This window comes from Heptranchias perlo, chromosome 9 (assembly GCF_035084215.1).
Source record: "Heptranchias perlo isolate sHepPer1 chromosome 9, sHepPer1.hap1, whole genome shotgun sequence".
Lineage (NCBI taxonomy): Eukaryota > Metazoa > Chordata > Chondrichthyes > Hexanchiformes > Hexanchidae > Heptranchias > Heptranchias perlo.
This window is the reverse complement of record NC_090333.1, coordinates 33,767,735-33,794,415: the sequence shown is the minus strand read 5'-3', so window position 1 is coordinate 33,794,415 and position 26,681 is coordinate 33,767,735. Positions and strand designations below refer to the sequence as shown.

Sequence of the window (26,681 nt, the reverse complement as noted above, 5' to 3'; positions counted from 1 at the left end):
CTCCTGTTTGGCGATTGTTGCGCGGTGTCCGTTCATCCGTTGTCGCAGCGTCTGCATGGTCTCGCCAATGTACCATGCTCTGGGGCATCCTTTCCTGCAACGTATGAGGTAGACAACGTTGGCCGAGTCACAGGAGTATGAACCATGCACCTGGTGGGTGGTGTCCTCTCGTGTGATGGTGGTATCTGTGTCGATGATCTGGCATGTCTTGCAGAGGTTACCGTGGCAGGGTTGTGTGGTGTCGTGGACGCTGTTCTCTTGAAAGCTAGGTAATTTGCTGCGAACGATGGTCTGTTTGAGGTTGGGTGGCTGTTTAAAGGCGAGTAGTGGAGGTGTGGGGATGGCCATAGCGAGGTGTTTGTCCTCATTGATGACATGTTGAAGGCTGCGGAGAACATGGCGTAGTTTCTCCGCTCCGGGGAAGTACTGGACGACAAAGGGTACTCTGTTGGTTGCGTCCCGTGTTAGTCTCCTGAGGAGGTCTATGCGATTTTTTGCTGTGGCCCGTCGGAACTGTCGATCGATGAGTCGAGCGTCATATCCCGTTCTTACTAGGGCGTCTTTCAGCGTCTGTAGGTGTCCATCGCGTTCCTCCTCGTCTGAGCAGACCCTGTGTATTCGCAGGGCCTGTCCATAGGGGATGGCCTCTTTGACGTGGTTAGGGTGGAAGCTGGAAAAGTGGAGCATCGTGAGGTTGGCCGTGGGCTTGCGGTAGAGTGAGGTGCTGAGGTGCCCGTCTTTGATGGAGATTCGTGTGTCCAAGAAAGAAATGATTCTGAGGAGTAGTCCATGGTGAGCTTGATGGTGGGATGGAACTTGTTGATGTTATCGTGTAGTCTCTTTAGTGATTCCTTGCCGTGGGTCCATAGAAAGAAAATGTCGTCGATGTATCTGGTGTATAGTGTTGGTTGGAGGTCTTGTGCAGTGAAGAAGTCCTGCTCGAACTTGTGCATGAAAATGTTGGCGTATTGGGGTGCGAATTTGGTCCCCATGGCTGTTCCGTGTGTTTGGGTAAAGAACTGGTTATCGAAGGTGAAGACATTGTGATCCAGGATGAAGCGGATGAGTTGTAGGATGGCTTCCGGAGATTGGCTGTTGTTGGTGTTGAGTATTGATGCTGTCGCAGCGATGCAGTCATCGCGGGGGATACTGGTGTAGAGTGCAGAGACGTCCATCGTGGTGAGAAGTGTTCCTGGTTCAACTGGTCCGTGGGTACTGAGTTTTTGTAGGAAGTCTGTAGTGTCGCGACAGAAGCTGGGGGTTCCCTGTACGATGGGTTTCAGGATGCCCTCGATGTATCCAGAGAGGTTCTCACACAGGGTTCCGTTGCCTGATACGATAGGACGTCCGGGTGTGTTGGCTTTGTGTATCTTTGGGAGGCAGCAGAAGTCTCCCACGCGGGGAGTACGTGGGATGAGAGTGCGTAGGATGCTTTGAAGGTCTGGATCGAAGGTCTTGATCAGTTTGTTGAGCTGGTGGGTGTGTTCTTTGGTCGGATCTGCGGGTAACCGTCTGTAGTGTTCCTGGTTGTCCAGTTGTCGGTATGCTTCTTTGCAATAGTCCGTTCTGTTCTGTATGACTATGGCTCCTCCTTTGTCCACTGGTTTGATGACGATGTTGCGGTTGGTCTTGAGAGCGTTGATGGCGTTGCGTTGTGCTCGGGTGACATTCTGGACTGTCTTCTGAGTGCGGCTGATGAATCTGGCATTGACGCATTTCCTGACAGCTTGAGCATACATGTCCAGCTGAGGGCAGCGACCCTCCGGAGGAGTCCAGTTTGACTCTTTCCTCTTCGGTTGCTGTACCGCGGATCTCTCTGTCTGCTGTTCCGGATCGTCGATTGTCTCATTGGGTTCGCTGCTGAAATCTTGGGGTTTGTGGTAGAATTCCCGGAGCCTCATTCTCCTGATGAATTCCTCTGTGTCCGCCGCGAGACCGATGCGGTCCATTTTGGTAGTGGGGCAGAAATTGAGCCCTCGGCTGAGAACTTCGATTTCGTCTGGTTGAAGGGTGTTAAGATCAAGATAGTTGAAGTCCCCCATTATCACTACTCTATATTCTTGCACCTCTCTGTAATTTCCCTGCAAATTTGCTCCTCCATGTCCTTCCCACTAGTTGGTGACCTATAGAATACAACCAGTAGTGTAATGGCGCCTCTGTTGTTTCTGAACCGTATCCAAATAGATTCTGTCCTTGACCCCTCAAGGACATCCTCTCTCTCCCCAGCAGTGCAATGTTCTCCTCAATCAATACTGCCACCCACCCCCCCTCCTTTTTTAACTTCCCTATCTTTCCTGAACACCTTGTATCCAGGAATATTTAGTACCCAATCCTGCCCTTTTTTGAGCCAGGTCTCCGTTGTCGTCACAATATCACATTCCCACGTGGCTATTTGCGCCTGCAGCTCACCAACCTTGTTTAGCATGCTTCGTACATTTACACACGTGCACTGTAAATGTATCTTAGACCTTCAAAAGCAAAATACTGCGGACGCTGGAAATCTGAAATAAAAACAGAAAATGCTGAAAAAGCTCAGCAAGTGAGGCAGCGTCTGTAGAGGAAGAAACAGAGTTCACGTTTCAGAGTTCGACCTGAAATGTGAACTCTGTTTCTCTCTCCACAGATGCTGCCTCACTTGCTGAGCTTTTCCAGCATTTTCTATCTTAGACCTTCACGTATTCTCTATTAATCTGATCCCACCTAATACTGTACTATTTCTTACCCGAGTGCTATCTGTCTCTCCCAATCCTTTGGGCACCTTGTTTCTCCTTTCTAATGCTACATCCTGGTGCCCATCTCCCCGCCAAATTAGTTTAAACCCTCCTGCACAGCACTAATGAACCTCCCCGCGAGGACATTTGTCCCAGCTCTGTTGAGGTACAACCCGTCCATCTTGAACAGGTCTCTCCTGCCCAGAACTGGTCCAATGCCCCAAGTCTCTAGCCACGCATTAACCTGCCTTATCTTCCTATTTCTGTACTCACTGGCATGTGGCACTGGGACTAATCCAGAGATTGCTACCTTTGAGGTCCTGCTTTTTAACTTCCTCCCTAACTCCTGAAACTCGAATCGCAGGACCTCATCCCTTTTCTTTCCTATGTTGTTGGTACCCACATGGGCCACAACTTGTGTCTGTTCACCTGCCCTCCCCAGAATGTTCTGTATCCTCTCCGTGATGTCCTTTATCCTAGCACCAAGGAGGCAACACACCATGTCAGCAGTCAAGGAAACACCTGTCTGTCCCCCTGACTATCAAATCCCCTATGACGACTGCATTTCTAAACTTCACTGTGCCCCCCCCCCGTGCAGTCCTTTGCCCCACAGTGCCATGCTCAGGACTGCACTCCTTTGAAGTGTTCAAGTCCCTGGAGTTGGGTTTGAACCCATGATCTTCTGACTCAGAAGCGAGTGTGCTACCACTGAGCCAAGGCTGGCACTATTTATTCTATTTACAGTGTAGAAATCAGTGCCCATTATGTTTGAATCATTCCAATTAAGTTTCCACCCTGCCACAGCACTGAAGCAACAACATTATTGCATTTAGATAGTTCCATCCCAAGGCGCTTCACAGAGGCATAATCACCGAGACTAAGGAGATAATTACGAGAGGTTTGGTCAAAGAGGTGGGATTTAAAGGAGGAAACAGTCCAAATGGAAGTCACAAATGACATTCACCGTGACTGTGGTACATTTTCACTCATCCTTCTCAATCTCACTGCAGCCTTTGACACAGGCAACCACACCATCCTCCTCCATTGTCCAGCTAAGTAAGGCTGTGCTCACTTGGTTCCAACCCCCTCCCCGGCCTGCTTATCGGGTTGAACCAAACTGTTCACAACCTCGCAATGCTATTACACCCCGAGCTAAGCTGACATCCCCTTATCCTCGCCATCACAAAGACTGCCTACTTTCACCTCCATAACATCGCCCTTCTCCCCCCACCTCATCCCATTTGTGGTTGAAACTCTCATCCACATCTTTGTTACCTCCAGACTCGGCGATTTCAACGCTGTTCTGTTCAGCCTCCGCAACCTTCAGCACATCCAAAACTATGCTGCCCTTATCCTATCCCACAAAAACCCATCACTCCTACCCTTCTGACCATCATTGGCTCCCGATCCCCCAACACCTCAAATTTAAAATTCTCATCGCAGTGTTTAAATTCCTTCATGACCTCATCCCTCCCTCTCTCTAACTTCCTCCAGCCCAATTACCCACGGCCTGAACTCTCTGTTCCTCCAGCTCTTGCCTCCTGTGCATCCTCCCTTCCTTTGCCCAGCCATAAGCAGCCGTACCTTCAGCGGCCTAGGCACAACTCTCTGGAATTCCCTCCCTAAACCCCTCAGCCTCTCCACCTCCTTTTCCTTTTTTCAGACCCTCCTTAAAACCCACCTCTTCGACCATGCTTTTGGTCACTCCTGCTAATATCTTCTACTTTGGGTCAGCGTGCATTTTTGTCTGATTGCACCTCTGCAGAAGTACCTAGGGGTGTTTTTCTATGTTAAAAGTTACTATGTAAATGCAAGTTGCTGTTGTCTGCTAATTTGAACACGGATGTTCTTACTCCAATTCATTAATGTAAATGGGGCACATCGCTCAGCACCTCTTCCGCAGCCTGATACCACTGCCCTAATCAGTACCCATTCTGTCCAACCCAAATAAAACTGTTGGGACTATAACCTGGTGTTGTAAGATTCCTTACATTTGTCCACCCCAGTCCATCACCGGCATCTTCACATCATCAGTATTAATACTGATAACTTGCATAATCTAATGTATGACTGGATAATAGCATTACTAATGGGCTGCTAATTGCCCTTGGAACAAAACAAAATGACTAAGATTCTCATCAGCAAGTCGGTGAGGAGAGGCTGAGCAGCTATTTAATGAACCATTTAATGTGAGGTACGCATTGTGAATCATGGAATCAGAAATGTACATTAGGGAAACACTATATTCCACTATACACTAATCAGTCGGTTATCGTAATTATTTGGACTACTAATCAAATCACTGCATCAAGATTCCACTGTATTACATATTTTTCAACAGAAATTCTGCAGTTACGTAATTGTATAAAATTTTTATTTTTTTTTGCTTTCTTTAAAAATATTTAAATCGGCTTGTGCCACAACACTGCTTACCCCAAAAACAATGTACTGCCTGCCTACTTCCCCCTCGACTCATCTCACACAAAATGATTAGCAGCTGTATATACTTACAATTTTATCCCCGTAAGAAGTTAACACCATGTTGAAATTGGGTTTGGGCAACCTTCTGCAAAACACCAGAGGATTGGCTTAGCCAAGATTCTGCCTCAATCACAGTGTAACACCAATAGTGGCCACACACAAGTATGGAGCCCATAATTAGCCACTGGAGGACAGTGTTTGATAGCAATCAAAAACCAAACGGGAAACGGTGCAACCTTTCTCTGCTCTGGAATCCAGAGGTAATTTCTCCTCCAGGCTGGACATGCTGAGGATCAGAAGCAATAACGTCAATCCATTGGTTAATCTTGCACCCTTCTCCCCACAAGCAACAAGAAACGCAGAACAAAAACAGAAACACAGCTCTCTGCAATTCATTTCCAAAAATGGTTCATCATGTTCACACCAGCTCCATAAAAGGAAAGTGTCCATGTTTTCAGCCAAATTTGGCAGACTGAATGGAACTTAGCACCCATGAATTAAACAGTTTGTATCACATTAAGGCAAGTGGAAAATAGCCACTCGTAGGTGGGTCAAATGAAGAGCAGGTTTGGTTTTACAAACTAGTGAGATATGGTTTTAAATTTTTAAAAGACTATAACAGCAGGATTACGAAAACAGGTTTGCAATTTTTCATTGAATATAGCAAATTAGATACTGGTTGTAGTACTTCATTTCTAACTGCTTGTATTTGATTTTTTTTTTAAATAAACAGAATATGATTCTTAAAATTATAGAAAATGTGCATCTCTTGTGAATCCTGTAAAGAAAATATATGCACTGTATTGAAAACCCATGTTTATTTCTCATCTTCTGAAGGTATTGATTCATGCTGGTCTATAGTTCTATGAACACCAGCATCGGACCAGTACTTCATCCAATTAGCCATTCCCTATATCAGTTCCAAGATGGTGAACATTGGGGGTGGAGGGGAAATTTGCATTCTGTCATCACCCTACATATGTAAATCTTCCAGTGCATTGCATGGCACCCATGAGAAGGAATCTTAGCTGATTTCCCCTCTTCCCCCCCCCCCCTCCATTCTTGGTGAAGGGATTCCAAGGCCGACTACAGCACCCCACAACAGCCCACTGATGTTAACTCAGCAAGAGTGTGCGCACATTTTGGCTGCCACTCTGGATGCAAGCCCATTACTTCTATCACCCTTTTTTCCTGCTCTTCTCTCCACCCTTCAAGGCCCTTCTCTTCTGTCTCCTCCCCTTCCTGTTAGCCAGTCATGCCTCCTTAAATTTCTCCTCAGTACCTACCTATTTGACCAAGCTTTTGATCACCCACCCCAATAGCTTTCTTTGGCTCGGTGTCAATTTTTGTCTGATCACGCTCCTGTGAAGGGCCTTGGGGTGTTTTATTACATTAAAAGGCGCTATATAAATGCAAGTTGTTGTTGTAATGCAGAACAAGGAGCATAGGTATAAGATTAAATATAAAAGATTCAGGACAGAGGAGGAGGAAAAACTTTTTTTTTAAATTTAAAGAAGGTTGTGAAGTTGGGACTGTTTCCATTAGGAGAGGACTTGGGGGTCATCTGAAGGAGGTGTTTAAAATCATGAAGGGAAGGAACAGGGTAGGTAGAAGCAGACTGTTTCCAGTGGTTGAGGAGTCTAGAACATGGGACATAAAAGATTAAATGTAAAAGATTTAGGACAGAGAGCAGGACGAGATTTTTTTTTTTTAAATAGAGGATTGTGAGGCTATGGAATATACCACCACAGTTACTGATTGATGCAAAGACCATATCAACATTTAAGAACAGGTTAGATAGGTGGTTGAAGGAAAGTAATAAATGGATATGGAACAGGACAGGCGTATGGGAATAGGACGACTGATCCCGTGGCGGTTATGCACCAAACCGGACTGACTGGGCCAAACGGCCTTGTAATTTCTATGTAATTATACGTAATCATTGGAATCCATACTCAGATCTGGTTTGCACTGTGCAAAACAGAAACTTGCAACATGGTAATTCAAAACATACTGTCACCAACAAGATAAATGATTTGTAATTTGTAGGTGCACAACGCAAAACTCAATTTCTTAAGCCTAGGTTAATAAACCAAATCCACAAGAACCTAAGAACAGAAATGTAGTTCAGAAACATGGGCTTGAATTTGGTTCAAGCAGGTTTTTGGGAACCAAGCAGTCTCAATATTTGCTTTTGAATGAAGTTGATACATTAGCCATTTATTCCAATGTTATAATCTCAAATATACACTTCTGGTGCCAATAAAAATGCCTCCTTGGTTAGCTTAAAACGTAGAAACATATGTATGTATAGATTTAGTTACCATGGATATTACAAACAAATTTAAGATATAAGTAAGACATGTATCAAACAGCATTAATTTCACAATATACTTATCAAAAATATTTATTTTGAAGTCACAGCACAAGATTATTTCTAAAAATGTATAGTTACAGTATAAAATGGAGGTCTCAAAGATCACAAAAGACAATTTTAAAATCAAGTGACCAAATAATTCATTTGCTCTGAGCTCGATCTCCAGACATCACAACTTAAAGCCACATTTTGTCTCACTCGACAAGAAACAAGAGGGTAGAAGTAGAAAATAGCCACTAACAGATCAAATGAAGAACTTGGGAGGAATGTTTTTGCAAAGATTGCGGAAAATGTGGAACTCGCTGTCACAAAGAGTGGTTGAAGCTGACAACATTTAACAGGAGGCTTAATGCATAAGGGAAGAGAGGGATACAGGGCAGGATGGCAAGAGATAATTCGAGTGGGAGGAGGCTCATGGAGTATAAACACCAGCTTAAACCAGTTGTGCTGTTGATTCTATATAATTCTAGTAATAACTTTATGCTCACTTTCAATTGAGACCCAACATGTTCAAGAATTAAAAATGTTTTTTTTTAAATAAACCAGTCTTTTTTCCCCCTCTAACTTTTTTTTCCATGCAGGCCATTACTGAGAACTGAAGAATCAGATGCTGAACCAAACAGGAAAGCCAAGTAGTACAACTGGGTAAATTCCAACACTGCATAATTATTTTGAGGATTCAGGTTTGAATCTATTCCAGACAAAGTCCTATCCATTTTAAGCCCCGACCTCAAAAGATCATTTTGAAAAGGAACTACCATTCACTTGTGAAGAGCAAGTTCCTGTGCACACTCAATATCTGCCATGATTTGAGATCTTCCTATCCTTGGCTCGGTTTAAAGCTAAAGATTGATTTCTTCAGGGTGCTGTACTCCTCATCATAGCTGTACTAATACAGAAAGGATTGGGTCAGAAAGTACTTTTATCAGCGACATAGTGGATTGAAGCATTTTGAAAAAATCTGTTGTCTCCTGCATCATTTCTGATTTAATCAAATGAAGATATCCAATACAGAATGTGGGAAACCAATGGCCCCACATTTAGCATTCATAGAATCATAGAAAGTTACAGCACAGATGGATGCCATTTGGCCTATCGTGTCCGTACCGGCCAAAAAAGAGCTATCCAGCTTAATCCCACTTTCCAGAACTTGGTCCGTAGCCCTGTTCAAATGCACATCCAAGTACTTATTAAATGAGTTGAGGGTTTCTGCCTCTACCACCCTTTCAGGCAGCGAGTTCCAGGCCCCCATCACCCTCGGTGAAGAAATTTCTCCTCAGCTCCCCTCTAATCCTTCTACCAATCACTTTAAATCTACAGCCCCTGGTCACTGACTCCGCTGCTAAGGGAAATAAGTCCTCCCTATCCACTCTATCTAGTCCCGTCATAATTTTATATGCCTCAATTAAATCTCACCTCAGCCTCCTTTATTCCAAAGAAAACAATTCCAGCCTATCCAACCTTTTCTCATGGCTAAAATTCTCCAGCCCTAGCAACATCCTCGGAAATCTCCTCTGTATCTTCTCCAGTGCAATCACAGCTTTCCTATAATATGATGATCAGAAATGTACACAATACTCAAGCTGTAGCCTAACCAATGTTTTATACAGTTCTAGCATAACCTCCCTACTCTTATATTCTATGCCTCGGCTAATACAGGAAAGTATTCCATATGCCTTTTTAACTACCTTATCTACCTGTCCCGCTACTTCAGGGATCTGTGGACATGCACTCCAAGGTCCCTCATTTCCTCTACACCTTTCAGTATCCTCCCATTTATTGTGTACTCCTTTGCTTTGTTTGCCCTCCCCTAATGCATTACCTCACATTTCTCTGGATTGAATTTGATTTGCCACTTTTCTGCCCACCTGCCCAGTCCATTGATATCTTGCTGCAGTCTACAGCTTTCCTCCTCACTATCAACCACACAGGCAATTTTTGTATCATCTGCAAACTTCTTGATCAAGCCCAAATCATTAATATATACCACAAAAAACAAGGGATCCAGTACTGAGCCTTGCAGGACCCCACTGGAAACAGCCTTCCAGTCATCTATACTCATTTCAAAAGAGCTTCATTGTCCACTATTATATTACAAAAAGTAAAAGCTCCCATAGTGAAGACTTTTGGCCAAAATTAGAATCTGTTCCATCTGTGCAACAACTTATATTTATGTAGCTCCTTTAATGGAGAAAACTTCCCAAGATGCTTCACAGAAGTGAGAAAGCACATTGAGCAGTATCGGGAGACCATTTATTGGTCATGACCAAAGTAGTGGTCCAAGAGGGAGGTTCTGAGGAAGTTTTTAAAATGGGTTGAGAGGTAACATGGTGGAAGGGTTAAGGGAAAAGGTTCCAGAGAGTAGTGCCAAGGAGAGGAGGCTATAAAAGAGATGCACACATATTGAACAAGATACAGAGAAGAGTAACAAAAATGATTCCAAGTACAAGAGAAATGAATTATGAAGAAAGGTTAAAAAGTACCCAGTCTTTACAGCCTGGAGAGGTGGTGAGTTAAGGGGCGGGGGGGGGGGGGGGGGGGGGGGGCGGGGAGGGAAACCTTGTTTAAGTGTTAAAAAATATTAAATGGTGTAGAAAAAGTAAATGCATAATATTATTTTTAAAATAAGGCAGCATATACTAAACGAGCGAAAATAAATTGAAATCAGATACAAGAAGGAACTTCATGCAAAACGTGATAAACATCTGGAGCAGACATTCGGGGAGTTAAAAATGTAGCTGGACGCTTGGCTGAGAGAGTTAGGATACCGAAGTGATCTGTATTGGTGGGCAAAAGGCTCTTTACCTCCTTTTCCCAAATATTTTTAGCACGTACTAATCAGAGAAAGGTGCTTGAAGTAAAACAGATTGCGATTCAACCGTGACGATGTGGTACGTCTAACCGAGCGTTGAGTTCATTGGTTACGGCAGCATAGTGGTTATGTTAATGGACTAATAATCCAGTGTCATGAGTTCAAATCCCGCTATGGCAGTGGGCGAATTTAAATTCAATTAATTAAATAAAATTCTGGAATAAAAAAAAACTAGTATCAGTAATGGTGGCCATGAAACTACCGGATTGTCGTTAAAAACCCATCTGGTTCACTAATGCCCTTGACGTCCTTAGCCGGTCTGGCCTATTTGAGACTCCAGCTCCACAGCAATGTGGTTGATTCTTAATCTAAAAGCAAGCCACTCAGTTCTCTCTCGCTACAAAAGTCATGATAAGAATAAAACCGGTCGGACCACTAGGCACCGGACATGACAAAGGCAAACCAAGCCCAGTCGACCCTGCAAAGTCCTCCTCACTAACATCTGGGGACTCGTGCCAAAATTGGGAGAGCTGTCCCACAGACTCGTCAAGCAACAGCCTGACACAGCCATATTCACAGAATCATACCTTTCAGCCAACATCCCAAACTCTTCCATCACCATCCCTGGATATGTCCTGTCCCACCGGCAGGACAGACCCACCAAAGGTGGCGGTACAGTACTATACAGTCAGGAGGGAGTCCTCAACATTGACTCCGTACCCCATGAAATCTCATTGCATCAGGTCAAACATGGGCAAGGAAACCTCCTGCTGATTACCACCTCCCGCCCTCCCTCAGCTGATGAATCAGTCCTCCTCCATGTTGAGCACCACTTGGAGGAAGCACTGAGGGTAGCAAGGGCACAGAATGTACTCTGGGTGGGGGACTTCAATGTCCATCACCAAGAGTGGCTCGGTAGCACCACTACTGACCGAGCTGGCCGAGTCCTGAAGGACATAGCTGCCAGACTGGGCCTGCGGCAGGTGGTGAGCGAACCAACACGAGGGAAAAACATACTTGACCTCATCTTCGCCAATCTACCTGTCGCAAACGCATCTGTCCATGACCGTATTGGTAGGAGTGACCACCGCACAGTCCTCATGGAGACAAAGTCCCGTCTTCGCACTGAGGACAACATCCAACGTGTTGTGTGTCACTATCACCGTGCTCAATGGGATAGATTGAGAACAGATCTAGCAGCTCAAAACTGGGCATACATGAGGCGCTGTGGGCCATCAGCAGCAGCAGATTTGCATTCCAGCACAATCTGTAACCTCATGGCCCGGCATATTCCTCACTCTACCATAAACAACGAGCCAGGGGATCAACCCTGGTTCAATGAGGAGTGTAGAAGAGCATGCCAGGAACAGCACCAGGCGTGCCTAAAAATGAGGTGCCAACCCGGTGAAGCTCCGACACAGGACTACTTGCACGCTAAACAGTGGAAGCAACATGCTATAGACAGAGCTAAGCGATTCCACAATGGATCACATCAAAGCTCTGTCGTCCTGCCACATCCAGTCGTGAATGGTAGTGGACAGTTAAACAACTAACGGGAGGAAGAGGCTCTGTAAACATCCCCATCCTCAATGATGGCAGAGTCCAGCACGTGAGTGCAAAAGACAAGGTTGAAGTGTTTGCAACCATCTTCAGCCAGAAGTGCCAAGTAGATGATCCATCTCGGCCTCCTCCAGATATCCCAACCATCACAAAAGCCAGTCTTCAGCCAATTCGATTCACTCCACGTGATATCAAGAAACGGCTGAGTGCACTGGACACAACAAAGGACTTGTGCTCCAGAACTAGCCGCGCCTCCAGCCAAACTGTTCCAGTACAGCTACAACACTGGCATCTGCCAGACAATGTGGAAAATTGCCCAGGTATGTCCTGTCCACAAAAAGCAGGACAAATCCAATCCGGCCAACTACTGCCCCATCAGTCTACTCTCAATCATCAGCAAAGTGATGGAAGGTGTCGTCAACAATGCTATCAAGCGGCACTTATTCACCAATAACCTGCTCACCGATGCTCAGTTTGGGTTCTGCCAGGACCACTCGGCTCCAGACCTCATTACAGCCTTGGTCCAAACATGGACAAAAGAGCTGAATTCCAGAGGTGAGGTGAGAGTGACTGCCCTTGACATCAAGGCAGCATTTGACAGAATGTGGCACCAAGGAGCCCTAGTAAAATTGAAGTCAATGGGAATCAGGGGGAAAACTCTCCAGTGGCTGGAGTCATACCTCGCACAAAGGAAGATGGTAGTGGTTGTTGGAGGTCAATCATCTCAGCCCCAGGACATTGCTGCATGAGTTCCTCAGGGCGGAGTCCTTGGCCCTAACATCTTCAGCTGCTTCATCAATGATCTTGCCTCCATCATAAGGTCAGAAATGGGGATGTTCGCTGATGATTGCACAGTGTTGAGTGCCATTCCAAACCCCTCAGATAAACGAAGCAGTCCGTGCCCGCATGCAGCAAGACCTGGACAACATCCAGGCTTAGCTGATAAGTCATGATGTGGAGATGCCGGTGATGGACTGGGGTGGACAAATGTAAGGAGTCTTACAACACCAGGTTATAGTCCAAGTGGCAAGTAACATTCGCACCAGACAAGTACCAGGCAATGACCATCTCCAACAAGACAGAGAATCTAACCACCTCCCCTTGATATTCAACAGCATTACCATCACCAAATCCCCCACCATAAACATCCTGGGGGTCACCATTGACCAGAAACTTAACTAGACCAGCCACATAAATACTGTGGCTACAAGAGCAGGTCAGAGGCTGGGTATTCTGTGGTGAGTGACTCACCTCCTGACTCCCCAAAGCCTTTCCACCATCAACAAGGCACAAGTCAGGAGTGTGATGGAATACTCTCCACTTGCCTGGATGAGTGCAGCTCCAACAATACTCAAGAAGCTTGACACCATCCAGCACAAAGCAGCCTGCTTGATTGGCACCCCATCCACCACCCTAAACATTCACTCCCTCCACCACCAGCGCACAGCAGCTGCAGTGTGTACCATCTACAAGATGCATTGCAGCAACTCGCCAAGGCTTCTTCGACAGCACCTCCCAAACCCGTGACCTCTACCACCTAGAAGGACAAGGGCAGCAGGCACATGTGAACAACACCACCTGCACGTTCCCCTCCAAGTCACACACCGTTCCTTCATCGTCGCTGGGTCAAAATCCTGGAACTTCCTACCTAAGAGCACTGTGGGAGAACCTTCACCACAAGGATTGCAGTGGTTCAAGAACGCGGCTCATCACCACCTTCTCAAGGGCAATTAGGGATCGGCAATAATTGCTGGCCTTGCCAGCGACGCCCACATCCCAGGAATGAATAATAAAAAATAACTGCATTGGCTCTGAGCCTGTATCAGTACAAAGTACAGCTCTAAAGAATATATTTTCATCTTGATAAAAGATTATGTTGACTGGACTCACATTAACAAGTTTCCTTTCTATTCCAATCTGACAACATAAAAACAAGGCATTAATGATGACACAGCAAGCATGAAGGATGTGGAGGTGATCTCCCACGCCAACATTCCAAATCTCAATTGTTTTGCTCTGAGTTACTCAAACACTTCTTGGATGCTTATGTCAGAATGAACGAGTGCATGTCACTTGCAAATGGAACAGTGCACATCACACTTACTTGATTGTCTCAATTAACCACCATCGGTTAAAAGTCAGACACACTGATTCACTCAAATACAGATAGAACATAATGGAAGCAGGAGTAGGTCATACGGCCCCTCGAGCCTGCTTCGCCATTCAATAACATCATGGCTGATCTTCTACATCAACTCCACTTTCCCACCCTATCCCTTCATTCCCTTAGTGTCCAAAAATCTATCTATCTCAACCTTGAATATACTCAATGACTGAGCATCCACAGCCCTCTGGGATAGAGAATTACAAATATTCACAAACCTCGAGTGAAGAAATTCCTCATCTCTGTCCTAAAGGTACAACCCCTTATCCCGAGACTGTTCTCTCGTTCCAGACTCTCCAGCCAGGGGAAACATCCTCTCAGCATCTACCCTGTCAAGCCCCCTCAGAATCTTATGTTTCAATGAGATCACCGCTCACTCTTCTCAACTCCAGAGGAGTATTGGCCCAACCTAGTCAATGGGTGGAAATTCTACCAAACACAAATCACGCAAAACTGAAAAAAAAATTGCAAGCGATTTGATTGAAGGTACTTTTCAGGAACCAGCAACTGATACAAAACAAATCACATCAATAATTTCTTCAACTATTCGTCATTTTCCTTCCTCACTCAAATCTGTACAGAACTTTGTGTAAAGCTAAAAAACAAAATTATATATTAAAAAGTGCAAGTTCTTCCTTTCAACTCAAAAGAATTTGAAAGTACTTGAGGACTTAATCTAACATAGAAACACAGAAAATAAGAGCAAGAGTAGGCCCTTCGGGCCTGCTCCACCATTCAAAATGATCATGGCTGATCGTCTAACTCAGTACCCTGTTCCCACTTTTTCCCCATATCCCTTGATCCCTTTAGCATTAAGAAATATATCTATCCCCTTCTTGAATACATCTAATGACTTGGCCTCCACTGCCTTCTGTGGTAGAGAATTCCACAGGTTCACCACCCTGTGAGTGAAGAAATTTTTCCTCATCTCGGTTCTAAATGGCATACCCCGTATCCTGAGATTGTGACCCCTGGTTCTGGACTCCCCAGCCATCGGGAACATCCTTCCTGCATCTGGTCTGTCGAGTCCTGTTAGAATTTTATATGTTTCCATGAGGTCACCTCTCATTCTTCTAAACTCGAGTGAATATAGGCCTAGTCGACCCAATCTCTCCTCATACGTCAGTCCTGCCATCCCAGGAATCAGTCTGGTAAAGCTTTGTTGCACTCCCTCCATGGCAAGGACATCCTTCCTCAGATAAGGAGGCTAAAACTGTACACAATACTCCAGATGTGGTCTCATCAAAGCCCTGTGTAACTGCAGTAAGACATCTCTGTTCCTGTACTCAAATCCTCTTGCAATGAAGGCCAACATACCATTGGCCTTCCTAACTGCTTTTTTTTTCAAAAAATATACTTTATTCATAAAATTTGCAGCAGTACATACAATACAGTTGTCATATCACTTTCCAAACGTACACAATACAGATTATACAATTTGCAGGTTACGTCAAGTACAGTTCAATGAACACATTGGACATAATTACAGTTCATGACACTCTAGGGTGTCTCATTGCATCATACTCAACACGGATTATTGCTTACAGATTCATTTCTGGTCCATTTCAGATTCATTACAGGTACATTACAGCAATTTGAATTTTACATTCTGCCCGAGGGGGTTTTTCCCTGATTGCAGCCCCTCGGTTTACAATGGCGGGAAGGCTCTAAACGGTTGCCTTTCCCCACAGGGCCTTTGCGGCGGCCGCACCCATCCTCAGTGCGTCCCTCAGCACGTAGTCCTGGACCTTGGAATGTGCCAGTCTGCAACACTCGGTCGAGGACAGCTCCTTGTGCTGGAAGACCAGCAAGTTTCGGGCAGACCAAAGGGCGTCTTTCACCGAGTTGATGGTCTTCCAGCAGCAGCTGATGTCCGTCTCAGTGTGCGTCCCCGGGAACAGCCCGTAGAGCACAGAAACCTGTGTTACGGAACTGCTCGGGACGAACCTGGACAGATACCACTGCATCTCTCTCCAGACCTTCTTTGCAAAGGCACATTCCATAAGGAGATGGGTGACGGTCTCGTCTCCACCGCAGCCTCCTCTGGGACAGCGCGCGGTGGCGCTGAGAGCCCAGGAGTGCATGAAGGATCTGACAGGAAGGGCCCTTCTCACCACCAGCCAAGCTAGGTCTTGGTACTTGTTTGAAAGCTCTGGCGATGAGGCGTTCTGCCAAATGACATTGACAGTCTGCTCGGGGAACCAACCGACAGGATCCACCATCTCCTTTTCCCGCAGGGTCTCGAGGACGTTACGTGCGGACCACTTGCTGATCGCCTTGTGGTCAAAGGTGTTTTCCTGCACAAACCTTTCCACGAAGGACAGGTGGGGCGGAACGGTCCAACTGGACAGAGCGTTCCGTGGCAGCGTGGCCAGGCCCATCCTTCTCAACACCGGGGACAGGTAGAACCTCAGCACGTAGTGACACTTTGTGTTTGCGTACTGAGGGTCTATGCACAGCTTGATGCAGCTGCACACAAAGGTGGCCATCAGGATGAGGGCCACGTTGGGCACGCCTTTCCCCCCTTTCTCTGGAGATTTGTACATCGTGACCCTGCGGACACAGTCCATTTTTGATCTCCAGACAAAGTGGAAGATGGCTCGGGTGACTGTCGCGGCGCAGGAGCGAGGTATGGGCCAGACCTGCGCCACGTACAGCAACACCGAGAGCACCTCGCACCTGATGACCAGGTTCTTGCCCACGATCGAGAGGGATCGTTGATCCCACAGTCCCAGTTTCTGCTTAACCTTGGAGATACGCTCCTCCCAGTTTTTGGTGCACGCCCCGGCCCCCCTTCCTAACTGCTTGCTGCACCTGAATGCTCGCTTTCAGCGACTGGTGTCGGCTTACACCTCAGTGCAGACTGAGGAAGGTCTGTTGGAAGCACCATCCTTTGGATGAGATGTTGTACCAAGGCTAGTCTATCTGCTTCATTGATCCCATGGTACTGTTTGAAGAGGAACAGGGGAGCTTGCTAGGTTAGCAAGGACAGAGGTGATGGGTGAACAGGATTGGTGCAAGTTAGAGGTAGACAGGGCCTCCGTTTAATGTCTTACCCAAAAAATCTCTCTCGCAATGCAGCACTCCCTCGCCACTGCACTGAAGTATCAGCCTGATGAGTAATCAGATTAAGTGTTCAAGACCTAGAGTGGGGCTTTCACCCATTATCTTGAGTCAGAAGCCAAATATTGCATAGATCATATCTTTGAGGCCCTGTATCTTTTAGCATAGGCAAGTTATCGTATTACCATGACAAGGTCATGTGATATCTTGCATCAATAAAAATGAGTTCTGAGACTCGCTGACAGGACTATGTTACAAAATATGTAAATAATAATATTACAACCTTGAAACATAACACAAACTGTGCTTCAGTTCCCTATGCAGCAATTTGAAGCTGTTATGTATGCATTTTTGTGAAATTCTTTGGATTCAGCGTCACCTGACCTCACATTACCTAGACACCAGAGTGTGCCTTTACCTACACAAAATATAGATGAATGTAATATGACCCAGGGACTGAGTAGAGACCCCTTGTCACTGTACTCAAGCTTCCTGAAATCTATTACATACTACCATGTGATGTTCTCATCTTCAGAGGCAGATATTTCTATTGGACCAAAGCTCAGGCTACAGAATCTTACAGCACAGAACAAGGCCATTTGACCATCGTGCCTGGGACATTAAACAGGATAATCAACAGCATTCCGTGTGAAAAAGTGGGTGGTGATAATTACAAACTTTACTATACCCCACAGCTACAAAACCATCTAGAAAACGAAAATATAATGAAGAGTAATCAGCACGGATCGCAGAAGGGAAAGTCATGCTTGACCAACCTTACTGAATTCTTGGAAGAAGTAACAGAAAAAGTAAACAAGGGTAATGCAGTGTATGTAATGTATTTGGATTTTCAAAAGGCCTTCGATAATGTACCGCAGGATTCTACCCTTAACCCTGTTTTCTGTTTTGCAGCCAGCTTGCTATCCATTCTGCCACCTGTCCCCTGACTCCACATGCCCTGACCTTAGTCATACACTGCGGTACAGACTGGCAAAAAGGTGGGAAGTGGTGTTCCACAGAGATCGTTGCTGGGACCACTGTTGTTCACAATTTACATTAATGATTTGGACTTGGGAATTGGAAGTACAATTTCACAATTTGCAGACCACACCAAATTGGGGGTGTAGTTAATACCAAAGAAAAATGTGTCAAAATGCAAGACGACATTAATAAACATGCAGAATGGGCATGTAATTGGCAAATCAATTTCAATATAGTTAAGTGTGAGGTGGTGCATTAGGAAGAATAAAGAGTCCACACACTGCTGGGATAACAAGAGTCTAAACGGGGTAGAGGAGCAAAGAGATCTCGGGATACAGATACATAAGTCACTAAAAGTAGCAACGCATATTAATAAGGCCACAAAAATGGTGAACCAAGCCACTAGGGTTCATTTCTAGAGGGATAGAATTGAACAGCAGAGAAGTTATGTTAAACTTGGATAGAACCTTGGTTAGACCACACTTGGAGTATTGTGCACAGTTCTGGTCTCCATATTATAAAAAGGATATAGAGGCATTGGAGAAGGTGCAAAAAAGATTCACAAGGAGGATACCAGAACTGAGAGGATATACTTATCATTAAAGACTAGAAAAGAGAAGGCTGAGGGGTGACCCAATAGAGGTCTTTAAGATTATGAAAGGGTTTGATAGGATAAACGTAGAGAAAATGTTTCCACTTGTGGGGGAGTCCAAAACTAGAGGTCATAAATATAAGATGGTCACTAATAAATTCAATAGGGAATTCAGGAGAAACTTTAAGCAAAGAGTGATAAGAATGTGGAATGCGCTCCCACAAGGAGTAGTTGAGGCATTTAGAGGGAAGCTGGATAAACTTATGAGGGAAAAAGGAATAGAAGGGTATGCTGAAATGGTTAGATGAAGTTAGGAGGGAGGAGGCTCATATGGAGCATAATCGCCAGCAGAGACAAGTTGGGCTGAATGGTCTGTTTCTGTGCTACAAACTTGATGTAACAATATTCATCAAAAACAATAAAGACAATTCTGCCTGTTCTATCTCCCAACATACACTGAATCTTGAAAACATGTGTTCACTTTAAGTGGCAAAACACTCCCTTAGAGTCACTGCTAGCCTCATACAGACTCAGCCCCCACAATCCCACACTCGGTGTACTAAAATCTTGCACCTACAGAGCTATCAGTCAAAGGTTGACAGCCAATCATTGATCCTGCCCCTTCTCACAGGCCTTCATTTTGATTGGCAGCTGTGTCTATCACTCTCGGATGGCTTGTACGTTTATCTGCGCTAGATAACCTGAACTACCTGTTTAAGAACAAAAAAGACACAAACTAGCTCCTTTAGTTACACAGATCATCTGCCATTCAAACAGGTGTGAATGTGAAACAAGCCTCAATCTCCTCTGTCACTAGGTTTGAGGCCTTCTTACTTCTGGGACCTTGTGCAAAAAGTGCAGGCCATGTTTGCCCACAAAATAGTGAGAACATTTCAAAAGCAATTCATTGGCTGTGAAGCACTTTGGAACAGGTCTTGTCAAGTGCTATATAAATGCAAGTTATTTCTTTCCTTTTCCAGCTCTGGCACTTCCATCTAAATCCTCTAACAACACAGCAGGGATGCTCTCCACAACAAATGCAGATATGACTACACAGGCAAATAATGACCAAATAAATAAGCACCTGTGCGAAGAAATGGATGCCTCAAAAGGTCCATATATTAACGCTAGGAATCCACAGGAATAAAATGGGAGACCTTAAGGTTCTTGCTGGAGTCTGAGGCTATGGTACCTGTAGAATCAGACTTGGCTCAACAATGATACAGGTTCGGTGAATGTACAGGGATACAGATTACAAACAACATAAATTTTTTGGGTGGCATAGATTTAAAATTCAGCAAGGTTTTGATACCATGCCACACATGTGATTAGTCCACAAGGCAGGAACATACAGAATAGGAGACAAGTTTCTGAGGTAGATCAAAAATTGATTAAACCAGAGAAAGCAAAGGGAAGTTGTGAATGGAGCTGCATAACAAACTACTCAGTTTTGCTCCACCTCGCAAAAGAAGCATTCGAATGATTCATCAGCTGACACTGATGGTGCTGTCAAGAAGAAAATAGCACGAGACATGTGGCACAGGTCTGCTGAACAGATTCAGCTCTTTGAGAAAAAAGGAAATGCAACCTAGATGTAAAGTTGATAGAGCTGAAAGAATTATTTGACTTTATAATTTAAAGGGGCAGTAACCCTTTTGCTGATCTGCACAGTCTCCATATTTATTGTAAACAATTTTACAACACCAAGTTATAGTCCAGCAATTTTATTTTAAATTCACAAGCTTTCGGAGATTTTCTCCTTCCTCAGGCAAATGTTTCAAGAGCTCCTTGAAGCCTACGCATTTATACATATTGAACAATACATGGTGTTTACAGACTGCCCCTGCAACTGCCCGTTGCCAAGGCAATCACCGTGTTCAGACAGAGAGGTGTCACCTGCAGAACCCCCGAATACACATTCAACAAAAAAACAAACAGGGAAAAAAAAGAGAAAAAAAACACAGAGAGAGGCAGAAACATCCGGAAGGCAGAGAGAGCCAGCAAATGACCCATTATATTAAAAACAGATAACATTTGTTCGCTGGTGGGGTAACGTGTAGCGTGACATGAACCCAAGATCCCGGTTGAGGCCGTCCTCATGGGTGCGGAACTTGGCTATCAATTTCTGCTCGACGATTTTGCGTTGTCGTGTGTCTCGAAGGCCGCCTTGGAGTACGCTTACCCGAAGGTCGGTGGATGAATGTCCATGACTGCTGAAGTGTTCCCCGACTGGGAGGGAACCCTCCTGTTTGGCGATTGTTGCGCGGTGTCCGTTCATCCGTTGTCGCAGCGTCTGCATGGTCTCGCCAATGTACCATGCTCTGGGGCATCCTTTCCTGCAACGTATGAGGTAGACAACGTTGGCCGAGTCACAGGAGTATGAACCATGCACCTGGTGGGTGGTGTCATCTCGTGTGATGGTGGTATCTGTGTCGATGATCTGGCATGTCTTGCAGAGGTTACCGTGGCAGGGTTGTGTGGCGTCGTGGACGCTGTTCTCTTGAAAGCTAGGTAGTTTGCTGCGAACGATGGTCTGTTTGAGGTTGGGTGGCTGTTTAAAGGCGAGTAGTGGAGGTGTGGGGATGGCCATAGCGAGGTGTTTGTCCTCATTGATGACATCCATATTTATTGTCAGGATTTAAAACATGAAAACAGCAGCAGCACCCACTTCTCAAGCATTTGCCAAGAATGATAACAATTGATCTTTGAGTGCTGTCACTCAGGTTTATCAACACCTCAGGTAGGCTGCAGCAATTAACTGACCATTTTGCATTCTAAGGTGTGATATATCGTGAGGCACTGGGCTGATGAAGAATTGGAGTACTTAGGTGAATAGGTCATTCAAAGCCAGAAAAACTTCTTCATTTAATGATCACAATGTGCTTGAAAAGTCTGAATTAATGGAAAAATGACATGTATTTATCCAAAAATGCTGGAAACACACAGATCAGTCAGCATTTGCGCAAAGAGCAGGTAAGTTAATATTTCAGGACACAGCCGTTCACCAGAATTGATCTGACCTCAGTACGATGAGGGCTACTGCCTGAATGTTAACTTACCTGCTCTCACTTCAAATCCAGACTGATCTTCTGTGTTTCTACCATTCTCTGCTTGCATTTCAAGATTTCCAGCATTTTTTTTTGCTTCTTATATCCATTTAATAAGCGAGTTTCAATCCATTTCAGGGAAAAAATTGAAATGGTATTGGATATGGAGAAGAAATCCCCAACAAAAGCTTTCCTTTTCTTTTAACTACAATTGGAAGCAACTGGTCAGAAAATCCTTGGAGAATTCCAAGCCAAAATAGTGTAAACCATAAATGCCAACCAGATGTTTTTGAGTGAAACACGAGTCCAGATTTCACTGTTTAGCACATATTGTTTGACAGTATTTGCTACAGAAAACAATTCACAATGCCAAGTGCTAATGTAGTCCACTCCTCTTAATTCAAACTTGCTTAAATCAAATTATCGGCCAGTTTGAATTGAAATCATTAAAAAGCCTCCCATTCTGTTCTATTAAAATTGCGTAATTCATGCTACTAGATAATTTAAAAAATTTATTCTGAGCAAATAAATGGCTTCCAATAAAAAGCAACTTTGAATTAACAGTAGACTGTATTTTAGTAAAAATTGTACAGCATCAATATCACACTTGCATTAAATAACCACCCACGAGCAGGAGCTTGGGCATTAAAGAATACTCCATCGTCAGAGCTTGAGGTTGCCTGCCTGCCCGCCCAATCAGCAGGAGAATAATACATGGTGTGGAGGCACACAGAATGGAGGGAAACAAAACAAGATATTAGTTGGAGTAAATGTTCACAATATTCCATTATATTTTAACAAATGTGCAAATAACAATTTAATTAAAAATATTAATACATTAAAAACAATTCCAATGCAGCTTCTTCAGAAACAGCCCTATGTGTTATCAACTTCTTTGAAGGTTATTTTTTCTTAACTAAAACAATTTCCTTGCTGTCAACAATTTCTTACAGCCATGTATGTAACTCCGAATGCTATCTCTGCACCCAAGAGTTACACCATTCATCAAGTCAGCTTTTCTAGTATCAATATTTTGCAGGCACAATTTAAAGCCAAGCCTAATAAACCAAGTGATTGCTAGGTCATTTGGAGGAGCTGCTGTTACATACTGTGAAGTATCTTGCACATAAGATAACCTTATTTTTGAAGAGTAAGGGCAGGATTATGTAATGGGGGATGCAAATCCTGTCTGGTATGAAAATTTATCTTTTGTGTTGGTAAGAAAAATAAATACCTCAAAATCAATTTTTTCTTCAGATTGAACTTGGAAACATTTTTAAAATGTAGTCGCACCACCCCAGTAGCTAGCACCAGCACATCAACAACACTTCCCATGTTGGTGGCACACCAAGAATCCCATCCAAATAGGCTAACTCAGGTGATACAACCAAAAAACCCGAGGTATTGACAAAGCAGAACAGTGCAGCAGTACATTCTAACTCCACTGTCACTCCATTCCACGCTGTGCCATGCATGGAATACTTCGTGCAATGTACACCACAATTTAACAAACGTTGTGACCACAGAGCAATTGCTTTAAAAACATACATCAGTATCTGCTGCAGCACAAACTTTCTGCAGCAAACGAAATGTGCAGACCACCACACACCAAACAAGCTATTCCACGGACCAGGCCTAGAAATTCCAACTGTAGTTACTGTACATCAATGTAGAAATTCTATGCTACATTACACATGCATCTCAAGAGTCATTTTTCAGTTTCTCCTCTCCTTGGCATAGAGTAATAAGACTGAAAACCAGTACTACAGACAAAAACATGTTCTAAAATTCAAGAGACTGTGTAGAAATACTACATCATTAGCAATTTTGCAATTTAATTTTTTCTGTTGCTGCTATCTGGCTTAATTTTACTAACATAACAACATTTGCAAGTTACATTTTTAAAACAATCCACTGTACACATTATTAAATGATACAGGTCAAAGAATTGTGGGCTACACAAAACGAGTGAATAAATGAGCTTTAAACAAAAGATGAAAGTGATTTGTTTCGCAAAAGCTACCAATGTGTAATGCTTATTGTTTCTACAGTGCAACTTCACATACACTTTTGGCCACTTTTATTGGGACTCATTAGGGTGCATATCGAGTTTGAGATGACAGCCTGCCATATTATTTGGTGCAACACAATATTTTTGAAGGCCTTATATTCAGTTTAAAGCTTAAGAACAAGATGTAGGAGATCCCACATGCAGAAGTTAACAAACTTACAACATAGAAGCGCAATGGAATGTTGTCCAGATTCAATAATTGGTTAAGGAAAAGCCATACGTCTGCTCACAATGAGCACATTGTGGTTAGAAAATGAAGTTCAGCAGGTAAGCTACAAATCTAAAACCTATTTTATGAATGAGATTATGTGGCACTCACAAGTTGTCCTCAACCTCCATCCATGATAAACTCACCCTTTCCTTCTGTGATTCACTCCTTGGCCCCTGGTCCAGCCCAGGTTTAACTTGATTTCCCTCAGTTTGTTCATCTCGCACAAGCTGTTTAGAGGTTTTCTTTTTGCTCTTCAAGCTGATGTGCGCTCCAGATTTCTTCATTGCTCAAATCCACACATATACAGCAACAACAAAACTAAACAAAAACTGTCAGATCTCCCAAAAAGGAGAGTGGTGAGTCTATTCTCCAGGCCGCAGCTGACGGAGAAACAACATCCTTGAAAGGATGGTCCACGTTTAACTTTTTTATAAGTAGGAAGTAAGGAAAACGTTTGGGAATAAGCCCGGAGGCAGGGAGGCAGGGAGGACGTCCGCCTTCACCGGGTAACGAGGCGCATACACCCGGGCATCTTCCCCCGAGTCCAGGACCGAGACCCGCTCTCACTCCGGGGAAAATGGACAGACCCGAAACTTACAAAGAAGCCGCCAGTCAGACTCCCTGCTGCGGTTAAAGCTCGGCCTGTTCCCCAGCCATGCCCAGGGCCGGCTCCAGGTTCACACACACACACTCTCCGCCGCCTCTCCCTGCCCGCTCCGCTCGGCGGGTTTTAATTCAAAATCCCGCTCCAGGTGAGGAGGAGCCGCCGCCGCTCGCCCGTCCCCCGAATGCCGCTGAGACCAACTGTCCTTCTCTCGGCATCGCCGCATCCACTGTCCCCTCGGAAACACGCCGTGTCCCGCGTCACTCGCACTGCGCCGGACATGTCGGCGGTGATGATGATGCTGATACTTTATTTATTATTATTGTTATGTTTTACTCTCCTTTAACATAACTCACTTCCGGTTGTCAGCGCGTTTGACCATTCAGCCGGAAGTATCTCTTGCGGGCACACGCACCTGGTCGGGGCGCGGGCGCGGGCGCGCGCACCTGGGCGAAGCACGGGCACGCGCGCCTGTTGGATGCGCGGGCGCGGGGGCTGCAGGTGCAGAAGCAGAACGGACAAAGGAAGGCGAGTTGCTCGTGTGCGCACGCGCGAATCTGCAGCATGCACCTCTTCATTGGTTTCAGATTAATTTATCATCACTAAAGGAGAATTTGGCACCAACTGTACCCGTGCCGCGTTCACTTACCTCAGCGGAAACATGCAGCTGCTATCACCTAGACTTTGAACTGCCCAGTTTAATTGCCCCTCTATCACTGGTCGCACAAGTTACCTCAACCCTCAGCTCCTGTTCCATTGGCTTCTTGCTGGCTCCAAAAGGCAATTTTACCTGCTTCTTATCACCCATCGTATCCAAGACATGCATTGATAATGAGAGGTTGCCTGTACATCTATATCCCAAAAAGATAAGGAGTAACAAATAGTCACTCAATCATGCCATAAGCCATAACAAGCTTTCCTAAGAATCTGGGTATAGTTTTCTGCACATAATACATATGCCTACATACCTCAGGAAAATGGTTTCACACTATGCATTTGCATAACATCATAAGTTGTAACCGACACGGGCTGAAATTAATCTGAAACAATTAAGCTGTTAATACTGCAGATTTCGTGCATGCGCACACGAGCTACTTGTCTTCCTTTGTCTACTCTGCTTCCCCACATCGTTTGATAAAAAGTGACCGCACTCTCCACATGCAGCCCTCGCGCCTGCCTTGACCAGGTGCGCTTGCCCATGCCTCAACCAGGTGCGCTTGCCCGTGGCTGGACCAGGTGCGTGTGTCCGTGCCTCGACCAGGTGCGTGTGCTCGTGCCAAGACTAGGTGCGTGTGTCCGTGCCTCAACCAGGTGCGCGTTGTAACCTACATCAGTCCTCCTCCATGTTGAGCACCACTTAGAGGAAGCACTGAGGGTAGCAAGGGCAGAGAATGTATTCTGGGTGGGGGACTTCAACGTCCAGTACCAAGACTGGCTCGGTAGCACCACTACTGACGGAGCTGGCCGAGACCTGAAGGACACAGCTACCAGACTGGGCCTGCGGCAGGTAGTGAGAGAACCAACACGAGGGAAGAACCTACTTGACCATGTCTTCACCAATCTACCTGTCGCAGATGCATCTGTCCATGACAGTATTGGTAGGAGTGACCACCGCACAGCCCTTTTGGAGACAAAGTCCTCTCTTCACACTGAGGACACCATCCACCATGCTAAATGGGATAGATTCAGAACAGATCTAGCAGCTCAAAATTGGGCATCCATGAGGCGCTATGAGCCTCAGCAGCAGCAGAATTGCATTCCAGCACAATCTGTAACCTCACGGCCCGGCATAGCCCTCACTCTACCATTAACATCAAGCCAGGGGATCAACCCTGGTTCAATGAGGAGTGTAGAAGAGCATGCTAGGAGCAGCGCCAGGCATACCTAAAAATGAGGTGCCAACCTGGTGAAGCTACAACACAGGACTACATGCATGCTAAACAGCAGAAACAGCATGCTATAGACAGAGCTAAGCAATCCCAGAACCAACAGATCAGATTAAAGCTC

The 26,681-nt window shown here is 44.9% G+C and overlaps 1 protein-coding gene across 1 annotated transcript in view; it reads right to left on the bottom strand.

Moving 5' to 3' along the window:
* mast2 (microtubule associated serine/threonine kinase 2) overlaps nucleotides 1-25,083 on the bottom strand; it is a 464,493-nt gene extending 439,410 nt beyond the window's left edge. Inside the window, exon 1 of the mRNA XM_067990160.1 lies at nucleotides 24,214-25,083. Coding sequence (XP_067846261.1) covers nucleotides 24,214-24,354 — 141 coding nt within the window. The 5' untranslated portion in view covers nucleotides 24,355-25,083. The remainder of the gene's footprint in view (nucleotides 1-24,213) is intronic.
* Nucleotides 25,084-26,681: the final 1,598 nt, after the last annotated feature.